General features: G+C 44.8%; 1 protein-coding gene across 2 annotated transcripts in view; it reads left to right on the top strand.

Annotated features, from left to right (window-relative positions):
* The window catches only part of Fam76a (family with sequence similarity 76 member A), a 29,644-nt gene extending 6,177 nt beyond the window's left edge, over positions 1–23,467 (top strand). Inside the window, exons 4-9 of one of the 2 annotated variants that reach the window (XM_031378946.1) lie at positions 1–151; positions 6,448–6,605; positions 9,638–9,724; positions 16,157–16,292; positions 20,822–20,923; positions 21,762–23,467. The exon at positions 1–151 is cut by the window's left edge and continues 2 nt beyond it. In XM_031378946.1, the coding sequence (XP_031234806.1) occupies positions 1–151; positions 6,448–6,605; positions 9,638–9,724; positions 16,157–16,292; positions 20,822–20,923; positions 21,762–21,848 (721 nt within the window). In that variant the 3' untranslated portion in view covers positions 21,849–23,467. The remainder of the gene's footprint in view (positions 152–6,447; positions 6,606–9,637; positions 9,725–16,156; positions 16,293–20,821; positions 20,924–21,761) is intronic. The other variant, XM_031378947.1, reaches the window with a different exon arrangement.
* Positions 23,468–24,177: the final 710 nt, after the last annotated feature.

The following is a 24,177-nucleotide window of genomic DNA, read 5'->3' as shown; positions in this document are numbered from 1 at the left end:
TAAGCCTTGTCAGTATTGCAACATAATTGCTGCATTTATTGGGAATAAATGCCAGCGCTGCACAAATTCAGAGAAGAAGTATGGACCCCCATATTCCTGTGAACAGTGCAAGCAACAGTGTGCATTTGACAGGAAGGATGATCGAAAGAAGGTAAATTGCTGCATTTTTCTCCTCTTCCGACTTCTCTCTTTCTCCTCCTCTTCTCCTCTTCTTCTTCTTCGTCTTCTTCCTCCTCTTTAGGAATTAAGTTGGTCTCGAAAAACCAAAAAAAAAAAAAAAAAAAAAAAGGAATTAAGTTGGGCCCAAATCAGGTAGATATACTTTTGAGATCCTTTCCTGCTTCTGTTACAAACCTTGAAGAGTTAATTAGACTTTTGTTTCTTCATTTATCCAATCTGGACTTTTCTAACACTTCTTTATTTAGTTTTTTGTTACCTTTTTTTGTGTGTGTTTGTATGAGAGGGATGCTTAGGCAGCATATGCACATTCGTATGTGAAGGGATTGGGCTCTCTCCTTCAACCATGTGAGTCCCAGGGATAAAATACAGGTGGTCAGGCTTGGTGACCAGTGCCTTACCACTGAGCCATCTCACCAGCCCCATTTTTTTTTCTTCAAAGATTTATTTATTTTATGGATATGAGTACACTGTAGCTGTCTTCAGACACACCAGAAGAAGGCATCAGATATTTTGATGGTTGTGAGCCACCATGTGGTTGCTGGGAATTGAACTCAGGACCTCTGGAAGAGCAGTCTGTGCTCTTAACCACTGAGCCATTTCTCTAGCCCCCATTTCTTTTTCTTTAAAACAAGAAATGTTTGTTTGTTTTATTTTAGACTTATTTGTGCATGTTTGGCCTGCATGTATACATGTGCACATGTGTGCTTAGTGTTGGAGGAGGTCAGGAGAGGGCATCAGATTCCCTGGACTTGGATTTGGGTGTGGTTGTGAGTCACCATGTATGTGCTGGGAATCAAACCGGGGTTTTCTACAAGAGCAACAAGTACTTTCAACAGCTGAACCATCATCTCTCCACTGGGTCTCCCGTTTTGCTTTCTAAGACAGGCTGGAGAGATGGCTCATTGTTTAGCAGCACCAACTGCTCTTCCAGAGGTCCTGAGTTCAATTCCCAGCAACTACATGGTGGCTCATAACCATGTGTAATGAAGTCTAATGCCCTCTTCTGGGGTGTCTGAAGATAGTTACAGTGTACTCATGTACATAAAATAAATAAGTGATTCTTTAAAAGAAAAAAAGACAGGGTTTCTTTGTATCTGTGGTTACCCTTTAGCTTGCCATATAGGCCATGCAGGCCTTGAGTGTGGAGATTAAAGGTTTGTGTCACCATGCCCTGTCTGTTTCTTCCCTTTACAATACATTTTGTGTATTTGCTTCTGTGTTCATGTGTGTTTGTGTGTGTGCATGTGTGTGCATGTGTGCGAGAGTGCCTGCCCTTGCACCACAGGCACACCTGTGGAATTCAGAGAACAACTTGCAGCAGTTGGTCCCCCACTGTATGGTTCCCAGGTCAGTCGGTCCCCCTACTGTACGGTTCCCAGGTCAGTCGGTCCCCCTACTGTACGGTTCCCAGGTCAGTCGGTCCCCCCACTGTACGGTTCCCAGGTCAGTCGGTCCCCCCACTGTACGGTTCCTAGGTCTGGCAGCAGGTGCTTTTGTCCACTGAGCTGCCTTGCTGGCCCCTAACATTTCTTGTTTATTTTGTTTTGTTTTGTTGAGAAAAGATAGCTCTGGCTGTCCCAGAACTAGATTTGTAGACCAGGTTGGCCTCAAGCTCAAAAGAGATCTGCCCTGTTTCTGCCTTCTAAGGGCTGGGACTAAAAGCGTGCACCGCTACGGTTAGGGCCTGTAAGATCCCTCAGTGGACAAAGGTCCTTGCTCCCAGGCCTGATGACCTGAGTTCATCTCCAGAATTCACATGGTGGAAGGAGAAGACTGACTTGTCTAGGCTGTCCTTTGGACTCCACGTGTATATACAAGCTGCCTCCATATGAATAAATAATAATGTAATACAATTTTAAAATAATTCAAATTATAGTGAGCAATATCCCATATAAGTGGTAGTTGGGAAGTTTGTTTAAGTCTAAAAAGTAGGGCTTATTTATGTCATAAGTGAGGTAGTGGTGCCATTACTGTGTAGGTCCAAATGTGTCTCTGTGTGGAAGTTAGAACATGACACCAGATAGAATGTGTACATGGAGGGTAGTGTCTTGGTGAATCAAAATGATTTAGAGTTTGGTCACACTGTGCTCTATGCTTGAAACCCTCTAGTGGCTCCCATTTCTACCTGAGTAAAACCAATCTCTTCCATGCCTCATGGGTTTTCCCCAGCACTCGTGTTTTCTCCTGTGTTTTCTCAACGCTGACCGGCCTTTCAGCCCTCGGGCACCCCTATTTTCTATCTTATGACTTTGCACTGGTTATTTTTTGCTTTACGCAGCCTTTTTCAGAGACATTTAATCTGCTTCTTTGGTCTTAATTTGGATGACACGTCTTTATGAAGACCTTTTTGCTGGGGAAGAGGAGGTGAGACACAGGGTCTCAGGTAGCCTAGGATAGCCCTGAACTCTCTATGTAGCTGAGGAAGACTTTGAATTCCTGATCCTCTTGCTTCCGCCTCCCCAAGTGCTGTAGTTGAGCCCCACAGCAGTACCAGAGGCATCTTTAATTCCCGTGGTTACAGCTCACATCACCCCTTTACTGCATACATAATGCAGCATTTCAAAAAAATTATCTTAAAAAAAAAAAAGAAAAGGCAGGGCAGTGGTGGTGCACGCCTTTAGTCCCAGCACTTGGGAGGCAGAGGCAGGAGGATTTCTGAGTTCAAGGCCAGCCTGGTCTACAGAGTGAGTTCCAGGAAGTCAGGGCTACACAGAGAAACCCTGTCTTGAAAAACAAAACAAACAAACAAAAATTCTCTTTTTACCTATGTTTCTCACCCCTTTAGGCAGTCAATACTTTCTCTGACTTTTTCTGTCTGGATGTTAGTGGCCTGGTCATGGTGAGGAGGTGGTAAGGAGGTACTTGGCGATGAAGAATGTAACAGTGCTGTCTGTCAGTGGCCAAGGCTGCTTGGGCTTTTAAGGCTGGCTCTTGCTAACCAAAGTTATTAATTTAGAGTGGTGAGACATAACTTTCGTTGATGTGAAATATCCCTGCCTGCCAGCAAGGACACCTTGCTTAAACAAGATCAGGAAAAGCTGCATCAGCAATCAGAAGGCCCGAGACATAGCCCAGTGGCTAAGCACACGGGTTACTTTTCTAGAGGACCAAGGTTTGATTCCTAGTATCTACCAGGCAGCTCACAACTCCCTGTATCTCTAGTAGCAGGGATCCAGTACTCTCTCTGGCTTCTGAGTGCACAGCACACACATGGTAAACTGACATACATGCAGGCAAAACACTCATACACATAGGATAAACATAAAGGGAAAATGGCACTTTATCCATCTTCAGGGTGGGAGACTGTTTGGGCTGTCTTGTTCCTGGGGCTCACTGAAGGATCTTGGGAAGCTGTTCTCATTATGTGTCCATTTCTCTATCTTTCTTGATGGGAATAACAGCTACAGCAGAGAAATGGGGCGACTGGATGAGGTACTTACAGAAAATAGCTTTTTTGTTTGTTTGTTTGTTTGAGACAGGCTCTCACTGTGTAGCCTTGAATGGCTTGGAGCTCTCTGCTCTGGCTGGCCTTGAACTCACCACTATCTGCCTGCTTCTGCCTCCTGAGTGCTAATGTTGAGGTTTGAGCCACCACACTTAGCTTTTGTTTGTTTTGAGATAAAAGTTCCTTGGACTCATTATGCAGTAAGATTGGCCTGGACTCCTGGTCCTCTTGCTTGTAACTTCTGAGTGCTGGGATTAGAAGCATGTATCATTACACCAAGATTAAACTCCTTTTTTTTTTAATTCAAATTTTTATTTTTATTTAAAAATATTTTAAATTAGGCTAGACAGTTCTGGTGCACATCTTTAATCCCAGCACTCAAGAGGCAGAGGTCGGTGGGCCTCTGAGTTCTAGGTGGGCCTCTGAGTTCTAGGTCAGCCTGGTAAATTCCATAGTGAGTTTCAGGACAGCCAGGGCTACAAAGAGAAACCCTGTCTCAGAAAAATTAAGCAAAAAATTTAAATTAAAAATATAATTACACTCTTTCCTCCCTTCAGCCTCTCCAATATTCCCTCCTTCTTCTCAATTTTCAGGCCCTCTTTTTCTTAGTTATTGTTAAATATATATTTACAGACACATAAATATATAAATATATAAATGATTTCACAACTGACCACTTGGTATTGGATAACCAATTAGAGCTCATCCCTGCTGAACATTACTTCTCTGCTCGGCTCTTAGGATCCTTAGTTGCCTATAGTGAGATACAATTTTTTTAAATGTTTTTATAAATTTTTATTTCATGTGTGTTGGTGTTTTGTCTACATGTAAGTCTGTATGAAGGTGTCAGATGCCCTGGAACTAAAGCTTTGATCTGCTATGCAGGTGCTGAGAATTGAACCCAGGTCCTCTGAAAGAGCAGCCAGTGCTTTTAACCACTGAGCCATTTCTCCAGCCCCTAGATAAAATCTTTAAGATTTATTGTATATGAGTAAACCATTGCTCTCTTCAGAGGCAGAAGAAGGCATCAGATCCCATTACAGATGGTTGTGAGCCACCATGTGGTTGCTGGGAATTGAACTCAGGACCTCTGGAAAAACAGGTGTTCTTAACCACTGAGCCATCTTTCTACCCTCCTCTAGATAAAATTCTTTTTTTTTGGTTTTTCAAGACAGGGTTTCTCTGTATAGCCCTGACTGTCCTGGAACTCACTCTGTAGACCAGGCTGGCCTCGAAATCCACCTGCCTCTGCCTCCCAAGTGCTGGGATCAAAGGCGTGTGCCACCACCGCCCGGCCTGGCTAAAATTCTTAATTTTAAACCTGGAATATGGGGCTGAAGAGAGGTCCTGAGATCCAGAGGTCCTCTAAAGTTCCTGAGTTCAATTCCTAGCAACCACATGGTGGTTCACAACCATCTGTAATGGGATTCGATGCCCCCTTCTGGTATGTTTGAAGATAGCCACAGTATACTCATATACATTAAATAAATAAATAAGTAAATAAATAAATATTTAAAAAAAAACTGGAACGTAACTCAGTAAATCATCTCTAATTTTTATTGCTAATTTTTTTGTTTTGTTTTGTTTTTGATTTTCAAGACAGGGTTTCTCTGTATAGCCCTGGCTATCCTGGAACTCACTCTGTAGCCCAGGCTGCCCTCGAACTCAGAAATCTGCCTGCCTTTGCCTCCCAAGTGCTGGGATTAAAGGTATGAGCCACCACCACCCTATTAAATTCTTAACATTATTAGTTAACAATCCTATTCTAAGGTTTTTTTGTTTTGTTTTGTTTTGTTTTCTTTTTGAGACAATGAGTCTTTGTGTAGCCCTGTTTGTCCTGGACTCCCTTTGTACACTTGGCTGGCCTCCAGCACCACACCCCACCTAGGGGAGCTTTTCTTATTTTTTTGAGAGGCTGAGTCTTAACTCTGTAGCCTGTCTTTTTTTTTTTTTTCCTTTTTGGATTTTTCAAGACAGGGTTTCTCTGTGTAGCCTTGGCTATCCTGGAACTCACTCTGTAGACCAGGCTGGCCTTGAACTCAGAAATCCGCCTGCCTCTGCCTCCCAAATCCTGGGATTAAAGGCGTGTGCCACCACCGCCTGGCTGGTATCCTGTCTTAGACATCACTCTAACACCGGACTGAGCCACCACCAGTGTATTAGATTTTCTTTTCTTTTCAAAGCAGAGTTAGAGTTTAATAAGAATAGGTGTTGGGGGCTGGAGAGAGGAGCTCAGGCTCCTCTGGCTGGATTGAGTACCCAGCTCCCTCGTGACATTTAACCATGTGTAACTTCAGCCTCTCATCTGACCTCCAGAGGCATCAGGTCTGCCTGTGGTACACAGATGTCTCTGCAGGCATATACCCATATACATAAATAAGAGAAATCTAAAACATTTTTATTTTAAAGCTGTTGGCCCAGATATGATGATACATGTCTTTAATAATTATAGCACATAGGTGAAAGAGACAGACGGATCTTTGTGGACTACATAATGTATTCCTGGAGACCCAGGGATACTTGGTGAGACCTATCTCAAATAAAAAACACTCTGTATGGCCCTGGCTGTCCTGGAACTCACTCTGTAGACCAGGCTGGCCTTGAACTCTGAGACCTGCCTACCTGTGTCTCCCGAGTGCTGGGACTAAAGGGGTGCAGCATAATTCAGTTTTTGTGTGTGTGGTCCCATGCTGAGTGGCTTATATACATTGTCACTGAGTCCTCTGTGACTTGCCCCAGGCTCATAGAACCTTGGTTCTAGCTGCCTGTGTGCAGTCTTTGCTCATGGTCTCACTTCCTCCTCATTTTGTTTCCTCTTACAGGTGGATGGGAAGCTACTGTGCTGGCTGTGCACACTGTCATACAAGCGTGTCCTTCAGAAGACCAAAGAGCAGAGGAGGCACCTGAGCAGCTCTTCTCGAGGCGGTCATCAGGAGAAGGAGCAGTACAGCCGCCTGAGTGCTGGCAGCCATTACAGCAGGTAACCCCAGACACACAGGACAGAGGAGCCCCCAGGGCAAGTGCCATATTTCCACAGGCAGTTAGACAGGTGCCGTCTCATAGAAGCTTTCCTGTGGTTACCACCTTAGGAAGTCTCTTGCTTGCCATACTTTAGGGTTCCTGTGTCTCCCAGGGCCAAGGAGGTTTCTGTATCATGGCTTTAAGGTCTGTGGGAGTTCTGAGTGAGTGCACTTCTCAGCTTTATTGTGCATAAGCTCTTGGGGACTGGACATTTTGTTTCCTGTCTAGAAACAGCATTTGAAATATATATTTTGATGAATAGTTGATAGATATTCTAGACTTTTTCAGAGTGGGAGCTAGTCAGAAGATGTTCTTTCCTTGGTGGCTGAAGCTTTCTTTTAGAGTAGGTACAATAGTGTTGGGGCTTTAGGGTTAACTCTGGATCTAGCAAGGTTTCTCATGGACAGCGAGGAAGAGAACACTTACCTCATGGGGTTGTTGTGAAGGCAAATTACGTAGTACGTGAATAGCAGTTTGTTTTCTGATGGCGGGATTCAATGGGCTTTAGCTGTTTTTGTTATTACTGTCATTATGGGTTTGTTTGTTCTCTAGGCATTAGTAAGTGCTCTCGTGGGCCAGGTCTCTGCTGGGAATACAGAGATGAATAAAAACCATGCTGCTCTCAATAATATGCTGTCTGGTAGAGAAGACAGACTTGTAATCAAATCATTGACGTTTAATGCAATGGGCACCACTTTAAAAACCTGTCAAGATTCAGACAAGAAAGGCAGTTCTATTAACTGCCTAGGCAGTCTGGAAGACTGACTTGTAGAAGAGTCTGCTGTAACTATCCCAGATGGATTGGTCTTGTCAGATGACGATAAAGCAGGGTCATCCTCTGAGATGGACTAGTGCTTGCAGAGGACCAGAGGGCATTAGACCACACAGATCCCTTGAGATTTGTATTGCTGGAAACTAGAGGAGGAGGAAAGGGCCTCATTCCTTGTCAGTGGCTAGTGGGCAGCCACTGGTGGGCCTCTTGCAGGGAAGGACCCAGCCTGTGTTGGCAGTAATTACAAACTAGTAGAGAAGGCATTGAAAGAATAGGTGGCTGAGGACTGGCAATGTAGCTCACTATAGTGTTTGCCTGGTGTTCTCAAGGCCTTGGGTGTACACCTCTTCCCAATGGGGCTGCTCTTTTGTGCAAATATAGATAAGCTTAGAAATGTTACAGGAACCTTATCTCAGGCTAGAGGTGATGGTGCACACCTGTAACCCGAGCTCTCTGGAGGTGGATGCAGAAGGATCCTGAGTTTAAGGCCAGTTGTAGCTGCATAAGGAATTGTAAGCCAGTCTGAGCTACATGAAACCCTGCCTCACCCTCACATACCCCAACTTCTCCTACCCTTCCCTCCACTACACACATACAAAGAACCATCCTGAGGATGCCTTGTGACAGTAAGAAGGTACTTGGGAGTGAAGCGTCTAAGAAACTTGGGTGCATAGTTCATTTGATGCCTGTGGTTCTCAGGGTCTCATGTGGATGAATGCATAGATCATAACTTAAGAGAAACCAGGAAGGAGAGGAAGAAATTCAGTTTTTGAAATGCTTTGTTTGAAGTTCTAGCAGAATTGATTAAAGCTGGTCCTGGAACTGAGAACAATTAGACATGAGTCGATAGTAGTATATTGAAAAATTCAGTAGGAGCCCAGCAGTGGCAGTGCACACCTTTAAACCCATAACTCAGGAGGCAGAGGCAAGTGGATCTCTGTGAGTTCGAGGCCACCCTGGTCTACAGAGTGAGTTCCAGGACAGCCAGGGCTACACAGAGAGACCCTGTTTTGAAAAGCCAAAACAAGAAGAGAAATCATGAAATGTGGAGATAATTTTACATCAGTGCTGTAGCCCCACTTGAGTTTATTCAGTAGGATGTCAAATAGCATCTAGAATCTGCATTGTGATCCCAGTGTCTTATGATTCTAATGGAGGTGATCCCAGGGAGCAGCTTTTCCATGCCTGTTAAAACCACGCTGCTTGATGTACAACTTTAAGAGCAGAGACTGAGGACAAAAGTTGGAAGCATTCAATATTCAAGAATCAGGAAGCAGCCATCCCAAAATAGGATGTGTGAGTGGAGAAGAGTTCCAGGAAGGAGAGAACACTCACTGAGGTCACATACTGAAGAGAGGTCAGAAGTGTGACCGCCGCCGGGAAGGGGCCTCAGCAGTAAAGAGCACTTCCCGAGGTCCTGGGTTCATTTGCTAGCACCCCAGGGTGCCCCCCAACCATCTATAGATCAAGTTCTGGGATCTGATTTATCTCCTCTGGCCTCTGAGGATGCATACAGTGTGGACATGTACATGTATACAAAATACTCATATATAAGATAAAATGATTTTTTAAAAAAGGTGTGTAGCAGGAGTGGGTGGCATTGGGACACTTGCCAATATAAAGGGGTTTCATGCCAGTGACAGGCTTCCAACTTTGGTGTTAAGGCCAATTTTTGGGTGACCTTACTAGACTTAAAGATGATTTTATTGTGGGACTGAGGTCCGTATTGGATTCACAAGGAATCTGACCAGGAAGGCCAGGAGTTGAACTGCGCCTGCTTGGTTTCTCAGTACAGCTTTCCTGTTGGAGATCATTGGGCAGCTCAGGGAACTTTGATGAAGTCATCTCCAAGGCCAAGAGAATCACTTGTCTGTATTTCCCAGAACTCTGAGATACAGGAAACAGACAAGGACTTTGTAAACCGGAAGATAGACTCTGTTTCTTACTGTACTGTAACAGTTCTGTTTTATGGTGATTAAATCAGAATGGTTCTGACTCCATGGAACCTGGGATCTAAGTGGACTGAAGCCAAGCACTGACCCTATGAAACCACCTCGGTAGATTACTAATTAAAAATAATAAGCTGTTGCGTAGAAGAAATCGTTTGTGCATTTGACAGACTTTCCTTGGTTGGAGTGCATTATTAATCTTTGATCTCTAATGTCTCTCTCTCTCTCTTTCTCTCTTTCTCTCTCTCTCTCTCTCTCTGCCATCAAAAGCCAGAAAACACTTTCTACATCTTCAATTCAAAATGAAATCCCAAAGAAAAAATCCAAGTTTGAGTCAATCACAACTAACGGAGACAGGTGAGCCAGTTGGAGCGTGAGTGCACACACTTGGAACACACACACAGATCTTGACTACACTGAGAGTGACCCTTAGCACTAGCCAGGCTCCCAAGTGGACCAGTTATGAGTGCTGTGCTAGTCACTTTATAGTTGATAGATAAGCTATACTGGTGGTTGTTTATCAGTTGAATATAAGAACTTAGTTGGCATGTTGGCTCATGCTTGTAATCTCAGAATTTGGGAGGTTGAGGCAGTTGGGTGGCCTTGAGGTCAAGGCCAGTCTGATGTAAATAGATAGTTCCAGACCACCTTGGACTACAATTTGAGACCCTGCCTCAAAAAACAAAAACAAGATATTTGTGTGTGATGGCATATTCCTTTAATCCAGGACTTGGGAGACAGGTAGATAGATCTCTGTGAGTTCAAGGCTAAGCCAGGGCTACATAGTGAGACTGTTCAAAATAGAAGTAGTAACCAGATTAGCTGTAGTCAAGTTCTTCAGTCCACTAAGAAGGTCTAAGAAGTGAGGTGCCGAGTGTCCTGTGTGATTTGTGCTTGCGGCCTCCTCTGGTGGAGTTGGTTTAGAGACAGGTGGAGGTGGGGTGAAGGTAGGGCTGCATGTCTGTCAGGATATTCCACGATTCCTTGGAGCCTTCCTCTGCAGATTCTGGGACAGGCGAGAGTGCGTACAGTTCAGTATTTTTGTTTCAGTTTGGCCTGCCTAAATGCATATTTTCATTCCTCGCTTTCCTCTCTCCTTCTCAGCGATGCTTCCTCTCATGAGCTGCTTTGTCCTAGTATCCAGAGCCCGTCTGCGTTGGTGCAGCGGGCTGCTTCCCAACAGAGTCTTGGAGCCATCCATTTTCCTGTTCCTCCAGGCCCAGGCATCCTGAAGTGAGAACACCTGACATTTCCCCAAAGGCCTTGGAATCTTCTTCATTTTGAAAACTGGCATTCACAGCTCTCCCTCCCAGCCAGTGGGGGCTGAGGGAACGACCAGCAGAGGGGCTTTCCAGGGCTGCTGTTGCTTTCTCTCACAAAGTGTGAGGTGTCTGTGGAGGGTACTCTTCTCTGTTGCATATTTTATTTACTTGATTTCAGATCCTACCAAGGGAGTCTCTGTTGACTCAAGTTTAGTTGGTTTTCAGCTTCGTGAACGTTCTAGAAATGCTTACAGGAAGGAACACTGCAGACCCACTGTCTGGTCCCTTCTCCTGTTTGTGCCCATCATCTTTGACCTTGTAAAAACTGCTTCAAGGAACAAGCTGTCTGAACCTCTAGAAAGCAGGCCACTAAAGCCCAGACCCATGCTTTCAAATCTATCACTTGCATCTGCTTATGACCCAGGCCATGTTAGTGTCGGGGAGAGCTCAGTTGTAGGCTCCAGGTCAGCCAGCACAGTCTGCAGCTCTGCCTCCTCCCAGCTTACTTGTACTTGGGGTATCAGTGCTAGTCTGTCTGTTGCCTTGCATGCACCAAGCTAAAACCTCAGGCTGGTGTGCAGATTGTTGAGTCACATCTGGCCACAGGTAAGGATGGCTTTTCTGGATGGGATGCTAGTCCTTGTCTTGGCTACAAGCTCTTTTATTATGTCTACCAGAGAAGATGATGAAAGGCCATTTTTCCCCATACTTTTTTGGGTGTATGAGATGGTAAAGTGCTCTAGCCTCATACTAATTTTAAAAAGTTATTTATTGCCGGGCAGTGGTGGTACACACCTTTAATCCCAGCAATTGGGAGGCAGAGGCAGGCATATTTCTGAGTTCAAGGCCAGCCTGGTCTACAGAGTGAGTTCCAGGACAGCCAGGGCAACACAAGAGAAACCATGTCTCGAAAAAACAAAAACAAAACAAAACAAAAGTTATTTATTGCCAGGTGTGGTGGTGCACACCTTTAATCTCAGCACTCAGGAAGCAGAGGGATGTAGATTGCTTGAGTTTAAGGCCAACCTGGTCTACAAAGAGAGTTCCGTTGCAGCCAGAGCTGGTACAGAGAAACCCTGTCTTGACATCCCCACTCTAAAATTATTTTTATTTTTTGGTGTGTGTGTGAAATTAGAATTTTCCTGTGCAGTCTTGGCTCTGCTGGAACTTCTTTTTTGTTTTGTTTTGTTTTTTTGAGACAGGGTTTCTCTGTGTAGCCCTGGCTGTCCTGGAACTCTGTCGTCCAGGCTGACCTCAGACCTGAAGTTGTTGCCTTGCACCAGCACAATGGTTACAGGATGTGCTGCTATGTTCATCTTATAATCTGAAATTTAGGTAATTTTTTTCCTGCTGCCACAGAAATGTTCATTTATAAACACATTCCTTTTGAATTTTCACACATTATTAGTGCTTCTCATAATCTAGCCTGCCTACTTATATTTTCTTTAAAATGTTGGTAACACAGTATAAAGTACATTTTGCTATCCTTTTTACTTTTTGTGGGGTTTATCCTGGTCTTTTGCTTCAATTGGGAATAAAAGCATTCTGGGCTGTTGGTGTACCCCTATAATTCCAGCACTCAGGAGATGAAAGCAGGAGAAGCAAGACTTGAAGGTTGGGGAGCTGGAGAGATGGCTCAGTGGTTCAGAGCACTGACTGTTCTTCCAGAAGTTCTACGTTCAGTTCCCAGCAACCACATGGTCACTCACAACCATCTGTAATGGGATCCGATGCCCCCTTCTCTTCTGGTGTGTCTGAAGAGAGCAACAGTGTACTCATGTATATAAAAATAAATCTTTTTGGGCTGGGCGTGGTGGCACACGCCTTTAATCCCAGCACTTAGGAGGCAGAGGCAGGTGGATTTCTGAGTTCGAGGCCAGCCTGGTCTACAGAGTGAGTTCCAGGACAGCCAGAGCTACACAGAGAAACCCTGTCTCAAAAAAAAAAAAAAAAAAAAATCTTTTTAAAAACAAGAGTTCAAAGGGTCATCCTCAGCTGCAGAGGAGGTCAGGTCAGCCTGCAGTGCCTGAGACACTTTCAGAAAACAGTAGAAGCAGTTCTACAGTTTTTTGATTTTTTTTTTAATATTTGAACAATATTTTAGTTATAAATATGGAATGATGTAAGGATTTGCATATTGTCCTTGGGCAGGGGTTATGCTAATTTTTGCATTCAAATTTCAGTGTTTGTGTTGCTGAAGCAAGCACTTCATAAAACAGTCTGCTTGCCGGCCCGCGTCCAGGTGGGGGCATGTAAACAGAGTCTCATGTAGCCCAGGCTGGCCTCATTCTCTGTGTAGTGGAGGATGGCCTTACACTTCCTGTCCCATCTCTACCCCCTGAGTTCTGGACTTAGAAGCATAGGCCACTCCGCCAGGTTTACATAGTACTGGGGGTCCATCCCAGGGCCTTGTGCGCACTAGACAAGCATTCTGCCAGCCCAGGCAGACTCTGTTAGCCTCCCTAGCCCTGAGGGTTCTTTCTCGTGGGGCAGCTGCCGAGTGGCAGAGTGCTTCCTGAGCGGGGATGGGAGGTGCTCAGGTGTTATCTCCAATGCTTTTTTTTTTAATTTATGGTTTTACTCTTTAACTTTATTCTTTGTGTCTTCCTTATGTTGCTTCATGACAATTCTGTGTTGATCTTTTACTGCCACATTCTCTTATTTAACATAGAGGCATATTTGATTCTCTTTCTCATTTGAGACAGGGTCTTACTATGTAGTCCTGGCTAGCCTGGAGCTTTCTATTAACATGATGAGCATGTATTACACTTGATCTTATCCAAGAGGCTCAGAAGCAGTTCTGGAACTTCCTGTGGAGACCAAGGCTGGTTGGACCTCAGGGATCTGCCTGCCTCTATCTCTGCCTCCCAAGTGTAGGATCAGTGATGTGCACCGCCCTGCCTAGCCTCTTCTCATACCATTGTCCTTTAGCTGTCCATCTGGAAACTGGGCAGAACGTGTTAGCTTAGCTATGTCTGATGCTTTGATACTTACAAGCTGTCTTAGTCTACTTGGTTCTTGTAGCCTACAAAAATTTACAGTCCTGCTCAGTATTTTCTTTTATTTTTTTTTTAAGATTTATTTATTTTATGTATATGAGTACATCATTGCTCTCTTCAGACACACCAGAAGAGGGCATCAGATCTCATTTCAGATGGTTTTGAGCTACCATGTGGTTGCTGGGAGTTGAACTCAAGACCTATGGAAGAGCAGCTGGTGCTCTTAACCACTGAGCCATCTCTCTAGCCCTAGTATTTTCTAATTTGCTAGTTAAAATTGTGACAAAACCTTTCCAATGTGAGGAATGTGAGTTAGACAGTATTCCTTCCTTGAGAAAACGCACCAGGCACTCTCTTCAGTCCGCCCACTGAATGCTCCCTCTGTAGGCAGTCCAAAGCCAACTCAGCAGTGGGCGGCAGCCAAGTACCTAGTTTGTCATTTGCAAAGGACATTTTAGATTTCATTTTATTTTCTTCCCTTGAGCTGTGTACAGTATTGGGGTTCTTAATGGCCTTTAAAGATGGCCTCAGGACCAGTGTGTTGTGTTATTGTAAACCTGTTTTGATTTCACCCAAGGAAAATAGTTGTCCTGAGAGTGGGTCTTGCAGCATAGCACAGGCTGGTGTTGAATTTCTAGTCTCTTTGCCTTAGCCTCTTAGCATAGAACTTTACTTATATTAAAAGCTTTCAGAAAAGGCAGGAAGTCCTGGAGAAGTAGTAAGATCCCTGTGTGTGGAAGTATTTGGAGAGACTAGCTTTCTGCCTTGCTAACTAGTTGTTGCTTTTCATTTCTAGTACTGTCTAAGCTAGGATCTAGAGTCAGAGGGATTAGGCCCTAACACAGGACAAACTGGGCTGGTTTTACTTACAGATGATTGGTGCAAGAGTAATTTCTATGGCTGGTGCTGAAGCTCAGTGGTAGAGCGTTTGCCTCTCATGCATGAGGCCCTAGGTCAGTGCCAACAGCAGCAACCACACAAGTAATCTAAGAAGCAGGTAGAGCAGAGCATTTGGAGCTTTGGGGACAATGAAAAGTTACACTAGGACAGCCAGGACTTTGTGCCTTTGCTTGCTAGAGTTATCAGTTTAAATAGACATGGTTGGGCTGAGGAGAGACACTTCCTGGTGGGTACTGAAACAGATGCAGGGAACTTCTAGATCTGGACTTGGAGGAGCCTGAGGGGTGGGTTTATTGTTTTGCATTGGCTCTTGCTCATCCTGCATCAGTTAGGAGATCATCAGACTAATCTTCCTCCGATGCTCTGTTCTGGGTGCTTTGTGTGGACAGGGTGGAGGATAGCTTTTATCGTCCTTAATGTCCTCCAGTCCCAGCCTGAAGAGTATTTAACTTGGTAACTAGGAGGAAGTGTGTGCAGTGGGAAGGCTTGCTGTTTGAGTTTCTTCCCGTGTAGAGAAATGCTCGTATTACCTGCCATGGAGATTTCAGGGAAGAGCAAATGCAGAGGGGCTGTGAGTCGTTGCTCTGGTGACAAAGGGTTAGCACCAGTGTCCAGGGTTTGTATTGCTTTAAAGATTTTTCAGAGAAGTAAACACAGAGAGAACTTCTTTCAGAATTCCCTGGGAAAGGACAGGAAGTGGCCTTTTGGCAATGATTCCTATTTTATCAGAGGAGTCTCCGGCACTATTGAAAATTTTGGATCCTTACCCAGAAAACTTCCTGTTGTAGACTCAGAAAAGATTCTGCATATATAGTTTTAGGACATTATATTTTCCCTGACATGGGAGCAATCAGGAGAATTTGCTAAAGAACAGGAAGGTCCCCAGTATGTGACAGAGAGGAGAGGGTGGAAAACGTGACATGACTAGACTTTGCAACCTTTGTCCCTTTGTCAGCGTCACAGAAGTCTTTTTATTGTTGCTTGAGACAAGGTCTCTCATAATGTAGCTCAGACTGTTCTAAAGTTCACTATGTAGCCCAGGCTGGCCTCAGACTCAGGAGTGCTTCAGCATGCTGAGTGTTGAGATTACTGACTGCCATTGCAGCACAGCGCGAAGCTAGTCTTCTTCGTGCGTCCCATCTTTTTTAGGGGTGACCGGCTGCTTCCATGGTAAGGGCCATATTTTTTAGGAGTTGAACCTTATCACAGGACATTAGACCTGAGAATATGCTCAAAATCCATGATCTGTCCAGGATTCCAGGGAAGTTCTCTGATCACAGATATGACTGTGTCAGCAGCTGTGCATTGGAGATATGGACTGAGCCTGAAGCAGTTCCCTTGGCTTTGAGATTGGTGTTTATTTTGGTCCCACATATGAGAGGTTATGGGTTGTAGTTTGGGTTGGCGTCATTTTCTGATGACCACCTTTCCTATGCAGTTCAAGACTATCAGATACTGGTGAGTCTGATGGAGGTGTAGCAATGCTTCATGGCTGGAATTGAGTACGTTTCTGAAGCCCCTGAATTCACCATCAGGTGACCTGGAGTTACGGACTGGAAGTTCATCCTTAAGTAGAGAAAAGTTATTACATTCAAGTTATAAAATTTCCCTCTTCCTCTTCTATTCAGCTTTTCCCCAGACCTGGCTCTGGATTCACCAGGCACTGACCATTTTGTCATCATTGCTCAGCTGAAGGAAGAGGTGGCCACTCTGAAGAAGATGTTGCATCAGAAGGATCAAATGATCTTAGAGAAAGAGAAGAAGGTATGATCATTAACTAACCCTTTCAGGCTAGAGGCTTACAAAAGTAAGATCTGTAGAATGGGATGTGATGGGTACTCTCTGTTGGGTACTCACCATTGGTGGCTTAAAAGAGAGCCTGTGGTCAGGTTGGAATTCCCTGAGAAGAGAGTGCCTGCTTGCCACGGTGACCCATTGGGTGTCTGGCTTTATGTTGGTCAGTCCACCTTAGCCTAGGAGTCCAGAAAGCTGTTTTGTCTCAGCATTTCCAAGGTTCTCCCACTTCTCAGACAGAATATTGACAGGCACAGTGTACAAAAACCAGGTCAGCCTGAGGGTGCAGCTCAGCCACAAAGTGCTTGTCTACTACATACCAGGTAGGCCTGGAGTTCAGTTTCTCGCAGGAGAGAGTGAGCCCGCACATGTGTGCGTGTGTGTGGTGTGTGTATATGTGTGTGTGTGTGTGTGTATAGGAGGGACCAGGTTATTGGGGATTAAACCCAAAGTCTTGTGTGTGTTAGGAAATGTTGAGCTGCATTCCTAGCTAACATACTATTAAGTGTGAGCTGTCATAAAAAGTTGCTATCTCAAGGTAGTGAATGAAAGCCAGGAATGTTGGCACAGATTTATAATTCCAGCATTTAGGATGCTACTCAGAGGATGATGAGTTCTAGACCAACCTGGTCTAACAAAAAAGGCAAAGAGGGCAGTATGCTGGGGAGTGCCGGATTGTGGGGGTTGCAGTATAACAGGGTGTCACAGGACAAAGGTTTCTTCCCTCGGGCTAGGGAACCTAATGACCAGTCTTACTTTGCCCTGCACCAAGAAGGCTTAGTGGCTCTTTTTAGATTTATTTATTTATTTTTAGCTCTGGCTATCCTGGAACTGGCTTTGTAGATCAGACTAGCCTTGAACTCAAGAGATCTGCCTCTGCCTCCAGAGCAGTGGGATTAAAGGTGCACTTGGCTTACATTTATTTGAATGCAGGAATGCTTGCCTACATGTATGTATGTGTAGCACAAGTGTGCCTGTTGTCCTTGGATGTCAGCTGAGGGCATTGGACGCCTTGGATTTGGAGTTATAGGTGCTTTGAGCCACCATATAGGTCTTGGAATCTAAACTGGGGTCCTCTCCACAAGCAGCTAGTATTCCTAATCACTGGGCTGACTCTCCAGCCCTGCTGGTGCTTTTTGAGACAGGATCTTGATATGTAGTCCTGACTGGCCTGGAACTTGCTCTGTAGACCAAGTGACTCCAACTTGTAGCAAAACTCCTGCCTCTACCCCCAAAGTGTTAGGATTACAAGAACACTCCTGGCTCCTTTATGATTTTACATAATGCTTCACAGATGATAGTTGCCCTATCAACTGACCTGCCATAAATACTGAATACCACACATCTTTAGTATCAACATTCTATCTTCGCACTTTAGTGTTTTCTTTTAAAATTTTTATTTATTGCTGGGCGGTGGTGGTGCACGCCTTTAATCCCAGCACTTGGGAGGCAGAGGCAGGCAGATTTCTTGAGTTCGAGGCCAGCCTGGTCTACAGAGTGAGTTCCAGGACAGCCAGGGCTATAGAGAGAAACCCTGTCTCGAAAAACAAACAAACAAACAAAAAAATTATTTATTTATGGAGTGGACACATGTCCCAGTGTACTTGTGGAGGCAGAGGATATAATCGTAGGAAGTAGGTTCTCCTCCAAGGTGGGAGTCCAGGGGATTGAGCTCAGCTTCTAGGCCTGCTGGCAAGCACTGTTTCTCAGTGAGCCAACTCACTGGTCTCTTGTTTGTTTGAGACAGGGTTTCTCTGTGTAGCCTGACTGTCCTGGAATTCACTCTGTAGACCAGACTGATCTTTAACTCAGAGATCCATTTGCCTCTGCCTCCCAAGCACTGGGATTAAAGGCCTGCACCACCATATCTGGCTGTGTTTTGTTTTGTTTTGTTTTAAATGGAGGAAGAGTTTACTTTTACTTAGAGTTGGAGGGGATTGTTTGTGGCAGGGAAGACAGGACAGGAGAAGAAGGCGTGATGGCAGGGGCATGAGGCGCGGAGCACAGTGTAATTGGTTTTAGTTTACTTATTTTATGTGTGGGGATATTTTATCTGCTGTATGTCTGTATGCCATGTGCTTGCAGTGCCCAAGAAGCCAGAAGGTGTCAGATCATCTGAAACTGTAGTTAGAGATGTCTGTGAGCCACCACGTGAGGGTTGAAAATCTCACATAGATCCTCTTCAGAAGCAACAAGGGCTCTCAACCACTGGCTCAGCTTTTTCTCTAGCCCGTTTTTGGTTTTAAAATGTATTATATTTTTATTTATTCTGTGTATGTGTGCATTTCACGCTGGCTAGGTAGGTGTGGTGGTCAGAGGACAACTTGCTGGAGTTATGTCTCTCCTGTGTGGATTCTGGGGATCAAACTTAGGTCATTGGGTTGTACAGCAAGCCTCTTACCCCTGATCCACCTCTCTGGCCTGTGTTCTGTTTTCTGAGAGACTCTTGCAGTACAGTCCTCACTTCCTGGAACTTGCCATGTAGACCAGGCTATCCTTGAACTGTGATAGTCCTGCTTTTGCCTCCCAAATGCTGGGATTGTAGGTATTATGCTAGATCTGCATTTAGCCCAGGCTAGCCTTGAATTCATATGCAGCTCAGGATGACCTTGAACTTCTGATTTTCTATTTCTCTATTTCTGGGATTTCAGGCATGTAGCACCATTTCTGGTTTAAATTTTGTAGAAGTTCCTATGTTTTTATGCATTTTGTTCAGGGAGTCCTAGAGATTAAAACTAAGGCCTTGTGTGCGTTAGGCAAGCACTTAACCACTTCATTCCCCAGCTCCCAGTACCTGTCTTTTTTCTACTCTGCTGTGTGATTGACATGTCAGACACCCACATTTCTTAGACCAGATGAGAATGGCACAGGTGGACTTCTGCCTGCAGGGCCCAAAGGAGGACTTGCTTCCTCCATGTAGAACTAAAGCCTTGAAAAGAGCAAGCCACATAGGGCTGTGTCCCATAGCTTTCAAGACCAAGATCGAATTGCCCAGTTAGGGCACCCTTTCTGCTGCATCGTGCCTGCCTGTCTGTAGCCCCGTCTACTGCCACTGTGAAGTTGTCAGCCTTTGAAACAGCAGCCCTTGTTGGCTATCTTTGTGGCTATGCCCAGTGCTGATCCCTTTACTGGGATGCCCTTCTCTTCCATTTGCATGCCTGTTGCTACTGCATCTCAGCCTAGTTCACAATCACTGTCTGCACTATTGCTCTTCTCTGAACTAGCAGTCAGTGGAGGTGAGTCTAGAGTTGGAAATAAGTTCAGTGTCAACACACTTAACCTTTTAAACCTCAGGCTTTTATAAAGATCGGACAAAGTATGAGTTAATTTTTAAAAATAACAGTGCCAGCAAGATGGCTTAACAGATACAGTTGCTTGCTACTAAACCCAAAGACCTGAGTTTGACCTCTAGGATCTACATGGTAGAAAGAGAACGCTGACTTCTTGAGTCTCCCTGACCTCAGCATACACACTGCGGCAGGCACAGGCACTCGCACTCGCACTCGCACTCCTAAGTAGATAAGCAAATGGAACTACTCTCCATGCTTCTAATAAACCAAATGGCTGCAGCACGTGGCTCAGCTGGCACAGCACTGGCTTCGAAAGCCTGGCCACCTGAACTGGAACCCAATGGAAAGGTGAAGGAGAGACTCAGCCAACTCCATAGCCAGCTGCAGACCTCCACCTATGTGCTTTGTCACTGTGTGCCCATAGCCAGCTGCAGACCTCCACCTGTGTGCTTTGTCACTGTGTGCCCACACAAGCTACACAGAAGTAACAGTAGGATATACATTTTAAATTAAGTAAAAAGTGAGGGTTGAAGGAAGTAGTAAAGCCAGCTTTTTGGAACTCTCTCAGAACTCCTCAAACCCAGTCACCTTGGAGTGAGCATCTGGGGTTGTTGGCACTGTCAAGTCCTAAAAGACATTGGTGATTTCAGTATCTAAAGTTTTTTGCTGTTGTTGTTTTGGGTGTGTTTGTTTTGTTTGTTTTTGAGACAGTCTCACTACTTAGCCTAGGCTGGCCTTGAACTCAAGGTAGCCTCCTGCTTTGGTCTCTGGAATACTTTGGCGGCGGCACCTTGACCAGCTGAAATGTTCCCTCAGTCAGGGGAGGTGGTGTGGAGCTGTAGCATGGAAGGGTGTGGGTGCCTCCCCACGATTCTGCATTACTGCTTACTAACCTTGGGAGGCTGAGGCAGGAGAATTCTTGACCCTAGGATTTTGAAGATAGCATGGGTAATGAACCCCCAACCCACCCCCTGAAAAAAATAAAAATAAAGGAAGGGAGGAATTGAAGAGGAGAAGGGAAGGAAGAGGGAAGGGGGAATAGTGGTGAGGTCAGGAGCTGGTGAGCCTTCCGCAGAGCCTTCAGGAAAAGGAACGCTGTGCAGGAGGGCCCTGGGTTCCAGTGAATTGCAAGACAGTGTTTAGTCCTGAAACCAAGACGTTTACCATTATCAAAGTGTTCTTTCTAGCCCCTCTGATGTTTTCCATCAGATCACAGAGCTGAAGGCTGATTTTCAGTACCAGGAGTCTCAGACTCGGGCGAAAATGAACCAAATGGAGAAAACCCACAAGGAGGTCACAGAGCAACTGCAGGTGAGTGTGTGCTGACCTCAAGTGCTCAGTTGTGTTTGATAACCATGCCTAGATGTCTTTTTCTCCAAGTACGGAGTACACGAATCCCTTTAGACAGCTTTCGTTGTTTCGAGTTGGGTATGTTTTCATCTTTTTCCCTTAAGAACTGGAATTAACAGATGTGTTTTTTGATTCCCTTACTTTAGCAGATGTGAGTCCAGGTGTCTGCATTATAGATCTGCTTCTCCTGCTCACTAAGGCTTTGTGGTGGGCTTGTGTTGCATACATCATCTTTCTGTAACAGTAGTCCCCGAGAGATGAAGGCTCACCATGCACTTCTGCCTGATCCTTTTATGCTTAACCCGGTGTCAAGTCCCCGGATTTGCTGTTGATCTCTTCTTAGGACTACTTCTGCCTCTTGAGTTCCCTCTTTATACCTACACAGATACCTAGCTAGCTAGCTCTCTTGCTTTCTTCCTTTTGTTATTATTTATGTGTTTGAGACACAGTTTCTCTGTGTAGCTGACTGTCCTGGAATTCACTCTGTACACCAAGCTGGCTTTGAACTCAGAAATCTATCTGCTTCTGCCTCCCAAGTGCTGGAATTAAAGGCATGTGCCACACCACCGCCAGCTTGTGTTGTTTTTTTGGGGCCCTGGATGTCCTAGAACTCAAGACCATGTTACTTTCAAACTCAAGATCTGCCTGCCTCTGCCTCCCAAGTACTGGGATTAAAGGCGTGCGCCACCACCGCCAGCTACCATTGTTACTATTACTCATTCAACTTACTCTGCATTAAAACCACATTCTATCCTGTGGAAACTTGATTGTTTATTGACTTTATTTTTACTATTTTTAGGCCAAAAACCGAGAGCTTCTGAAACAGGCAGCTGCCTTGTCCAAGAGCAAGAAGTCTGAGAAGTCAGGCACCATAACGTCTCCGTGAAGACCTCAAGAAGGCTCCCAGCAGCAGCAGCCAGTGCTCCCGAGTCAGGGTTGGCCACCTGGCTGTGTCCTGGGAATTGTGCTTTCCTACAAGATCTCTATTTTCTTACCTTACCCCTCTTTGTTTGGATGTAGTGGGCTGAATGGAAACACCTGGTCTGTGCCCTGTTATGGCTGCATGCTGAGCGGTTAGGGTTCCAGACCTCCTCCTTTCCTCCTCCCGTTCCCCCTCCCCTGTGCTCCTCCCCTTCTCTGTTTAGTTTCCATAGTTTTCATAGTGGTCACTGCTCTGTGTCATGTGCAGAGTGTCTGTCCACCATCACACCTGCCATCCCCACGAGCAAGTAGCGTGTCGTCAGCTGTACATCACTGCCACCCCCGAACCTCGAAAACTGCCACCTTGAGACTTTGTGCAGTGAGGGAGGCTTTTTCTCACCAATAAACCTTTTGCTTCAGGGTATACTCTTGGGTTTTTTCCAGGTATATTATGTATGACCTTTGTACTATGTATAGACAGAGTTTTATTTATTTTTTAAAAAGGAAACCTTTTCTTGATAAAAGAATGATGGTAGCCTAGCTAGTTCTTGTAAAAGTGATGCCTCTTTGAAAAAAGAAAAAATATCTAGTCCCATTTGCAAGCTTTTAGTAAAAGAATCCAATCTTTTCTTTCTCATTACCTTAGAGCCTTGATGCTAAGGTAACTGTTGGAGGCATAAGTGTGGAGCTAAGTGCCTTTTGGAGGATCCCATGGAAGAGCGCCTGAGGAGACGCTTAAGGAAGGTTGCTGAGTTTGGCCAGTCTGTCTTTAAGTAGGGCAGAAAGACGGTTGTCCAGGTTGTACTGGACGCTTCCTCCTCTACCTACCCCCTCCTCCTCCTTCTACATAATTTAAATTCCCACACTGCCACTTCTTTTTTAAAAATATTCCTGTTTCTTGCTATATCAGCTGTCATACCAGGTTGTTATCAAGACATGGTTTTTGTTTTGCTTTGTTTTTTAACATGAGCAGATTCAAACGGGATAAGATTTGAACTACTTGTGTGTTTCCGAGGGTTGGCATGGGTTGCTTAGGTGCGGGCTATACGGTGGGGAGAACCTCACTGTACCTTCCTTTCTCTCCACCTCATCTGTGTGCTCCCTGTTCTTAATGGAATGTTCAGAAAGCACATGCTTCTGGGAGCCGAAGGGTATGCCCTTCTTCCTGTCTGACCCGGTAGGTGTGGGAAGGAGCTGCATTCCTCCATCTTTATGAAAGAAACCAGAGATGGGTGGCATGTGCTGGGACACAGAGAAACCCTGCAGTGAGTGCCAACAGTGCTGGAGCTAGAGCGGATCCTGATGGCAGTGACGCTGGGACAGTCAGGGTCATGGTTCACCTGCTCTGTAGTCTGGGATCACATTCTCCAAAGAGAGGCCTGCATACAGGTGAGCAGAGGTCCGGACGCGAGTGGCTCTTCCTGACAGGAGATTGGAAGGACCATGTTTGTGTATCACTGTGGTAGGGAATACAGTTTTCCCTCCTAAGCAGGGAAAACTGCCGTGCTGATCATTTTGTAACTGTCTGAATGAGAAACTTCTAGGTAAAACTCTCATTCATTATTTTTCAGATGCATTTGCATTGGTTGTAGGGAAAAGACGATAGAAAAAGAATAACAGTCATGGTTTCTCCAACAAAAAGTAAGACTGAGAAATTGTAGGTGTGCTGTGATAATATACAAAGGCCTAATTTTATACTAAACCTTTTTTTAAGGTCTAAGCATTTAATATTCAGCAAGTCGACATATTTTCTAAACTACCACAAGCTCCTGAAAGATAGAGGAATCCTCAGTCTTGAAATGTTGATTTTTTTTTTTTTTAATCATGACAGCATTTTACCATGTAATTGAGTAATTTTTGGTAACACCTTCCATTTCTTTGTATGTTTGTAATAATGGACATTTTCAAACATAGGAATGTTTGGTTTGTACAGACTTTGACAAATGTGTGTTAATAAAAATTCACATTGACTCAGGTGCATGTTTTGATTCAGTTGCTGGGTTGTCACTCCCTCCTCCCCTCCCCACCTCTTCTCCCTTCTTTTCCTCTGTGCTGGGGTGGAACCCAGGGCCTTACTAAGGTCAGCAAACTGAACACCACGCTGCACCTGGCCCATGCCCTTATTCTTGTTGATTCTCCTATTGATATATTCTCCTGTGGCCTGGCACCCTAAAAATAGTTTACCCTGTTTTAGACTAATAGGGAATTGAACAGCTCTCAGGAGTAAACAAAGGGGTCTAGTTGCTATTACTGTAAGACAAATGACCCCAAAATTTAATGACTTGAAACCACAC

Source organism: Mastomys coucha, unplaced genomic scaffold (assembly GCF_008632895.1).
Source record: "Mastomys coucha isolate ucsf_1 unplaced genomic scaffold, UCSF_Mcou_1 pScaffold18, whole genome shotgun sequence".
Taxonomy (NCBI): Eukaryota; Metazoa; Chordata; class Mammalia; order Rodentia; family Muridae; genus Mastomys; species Mastomys coucha.
Note: the sequence above shows the minus strand (reverse complement) of the source record. Positions and strands in the feature narration are given on the sequence as shown.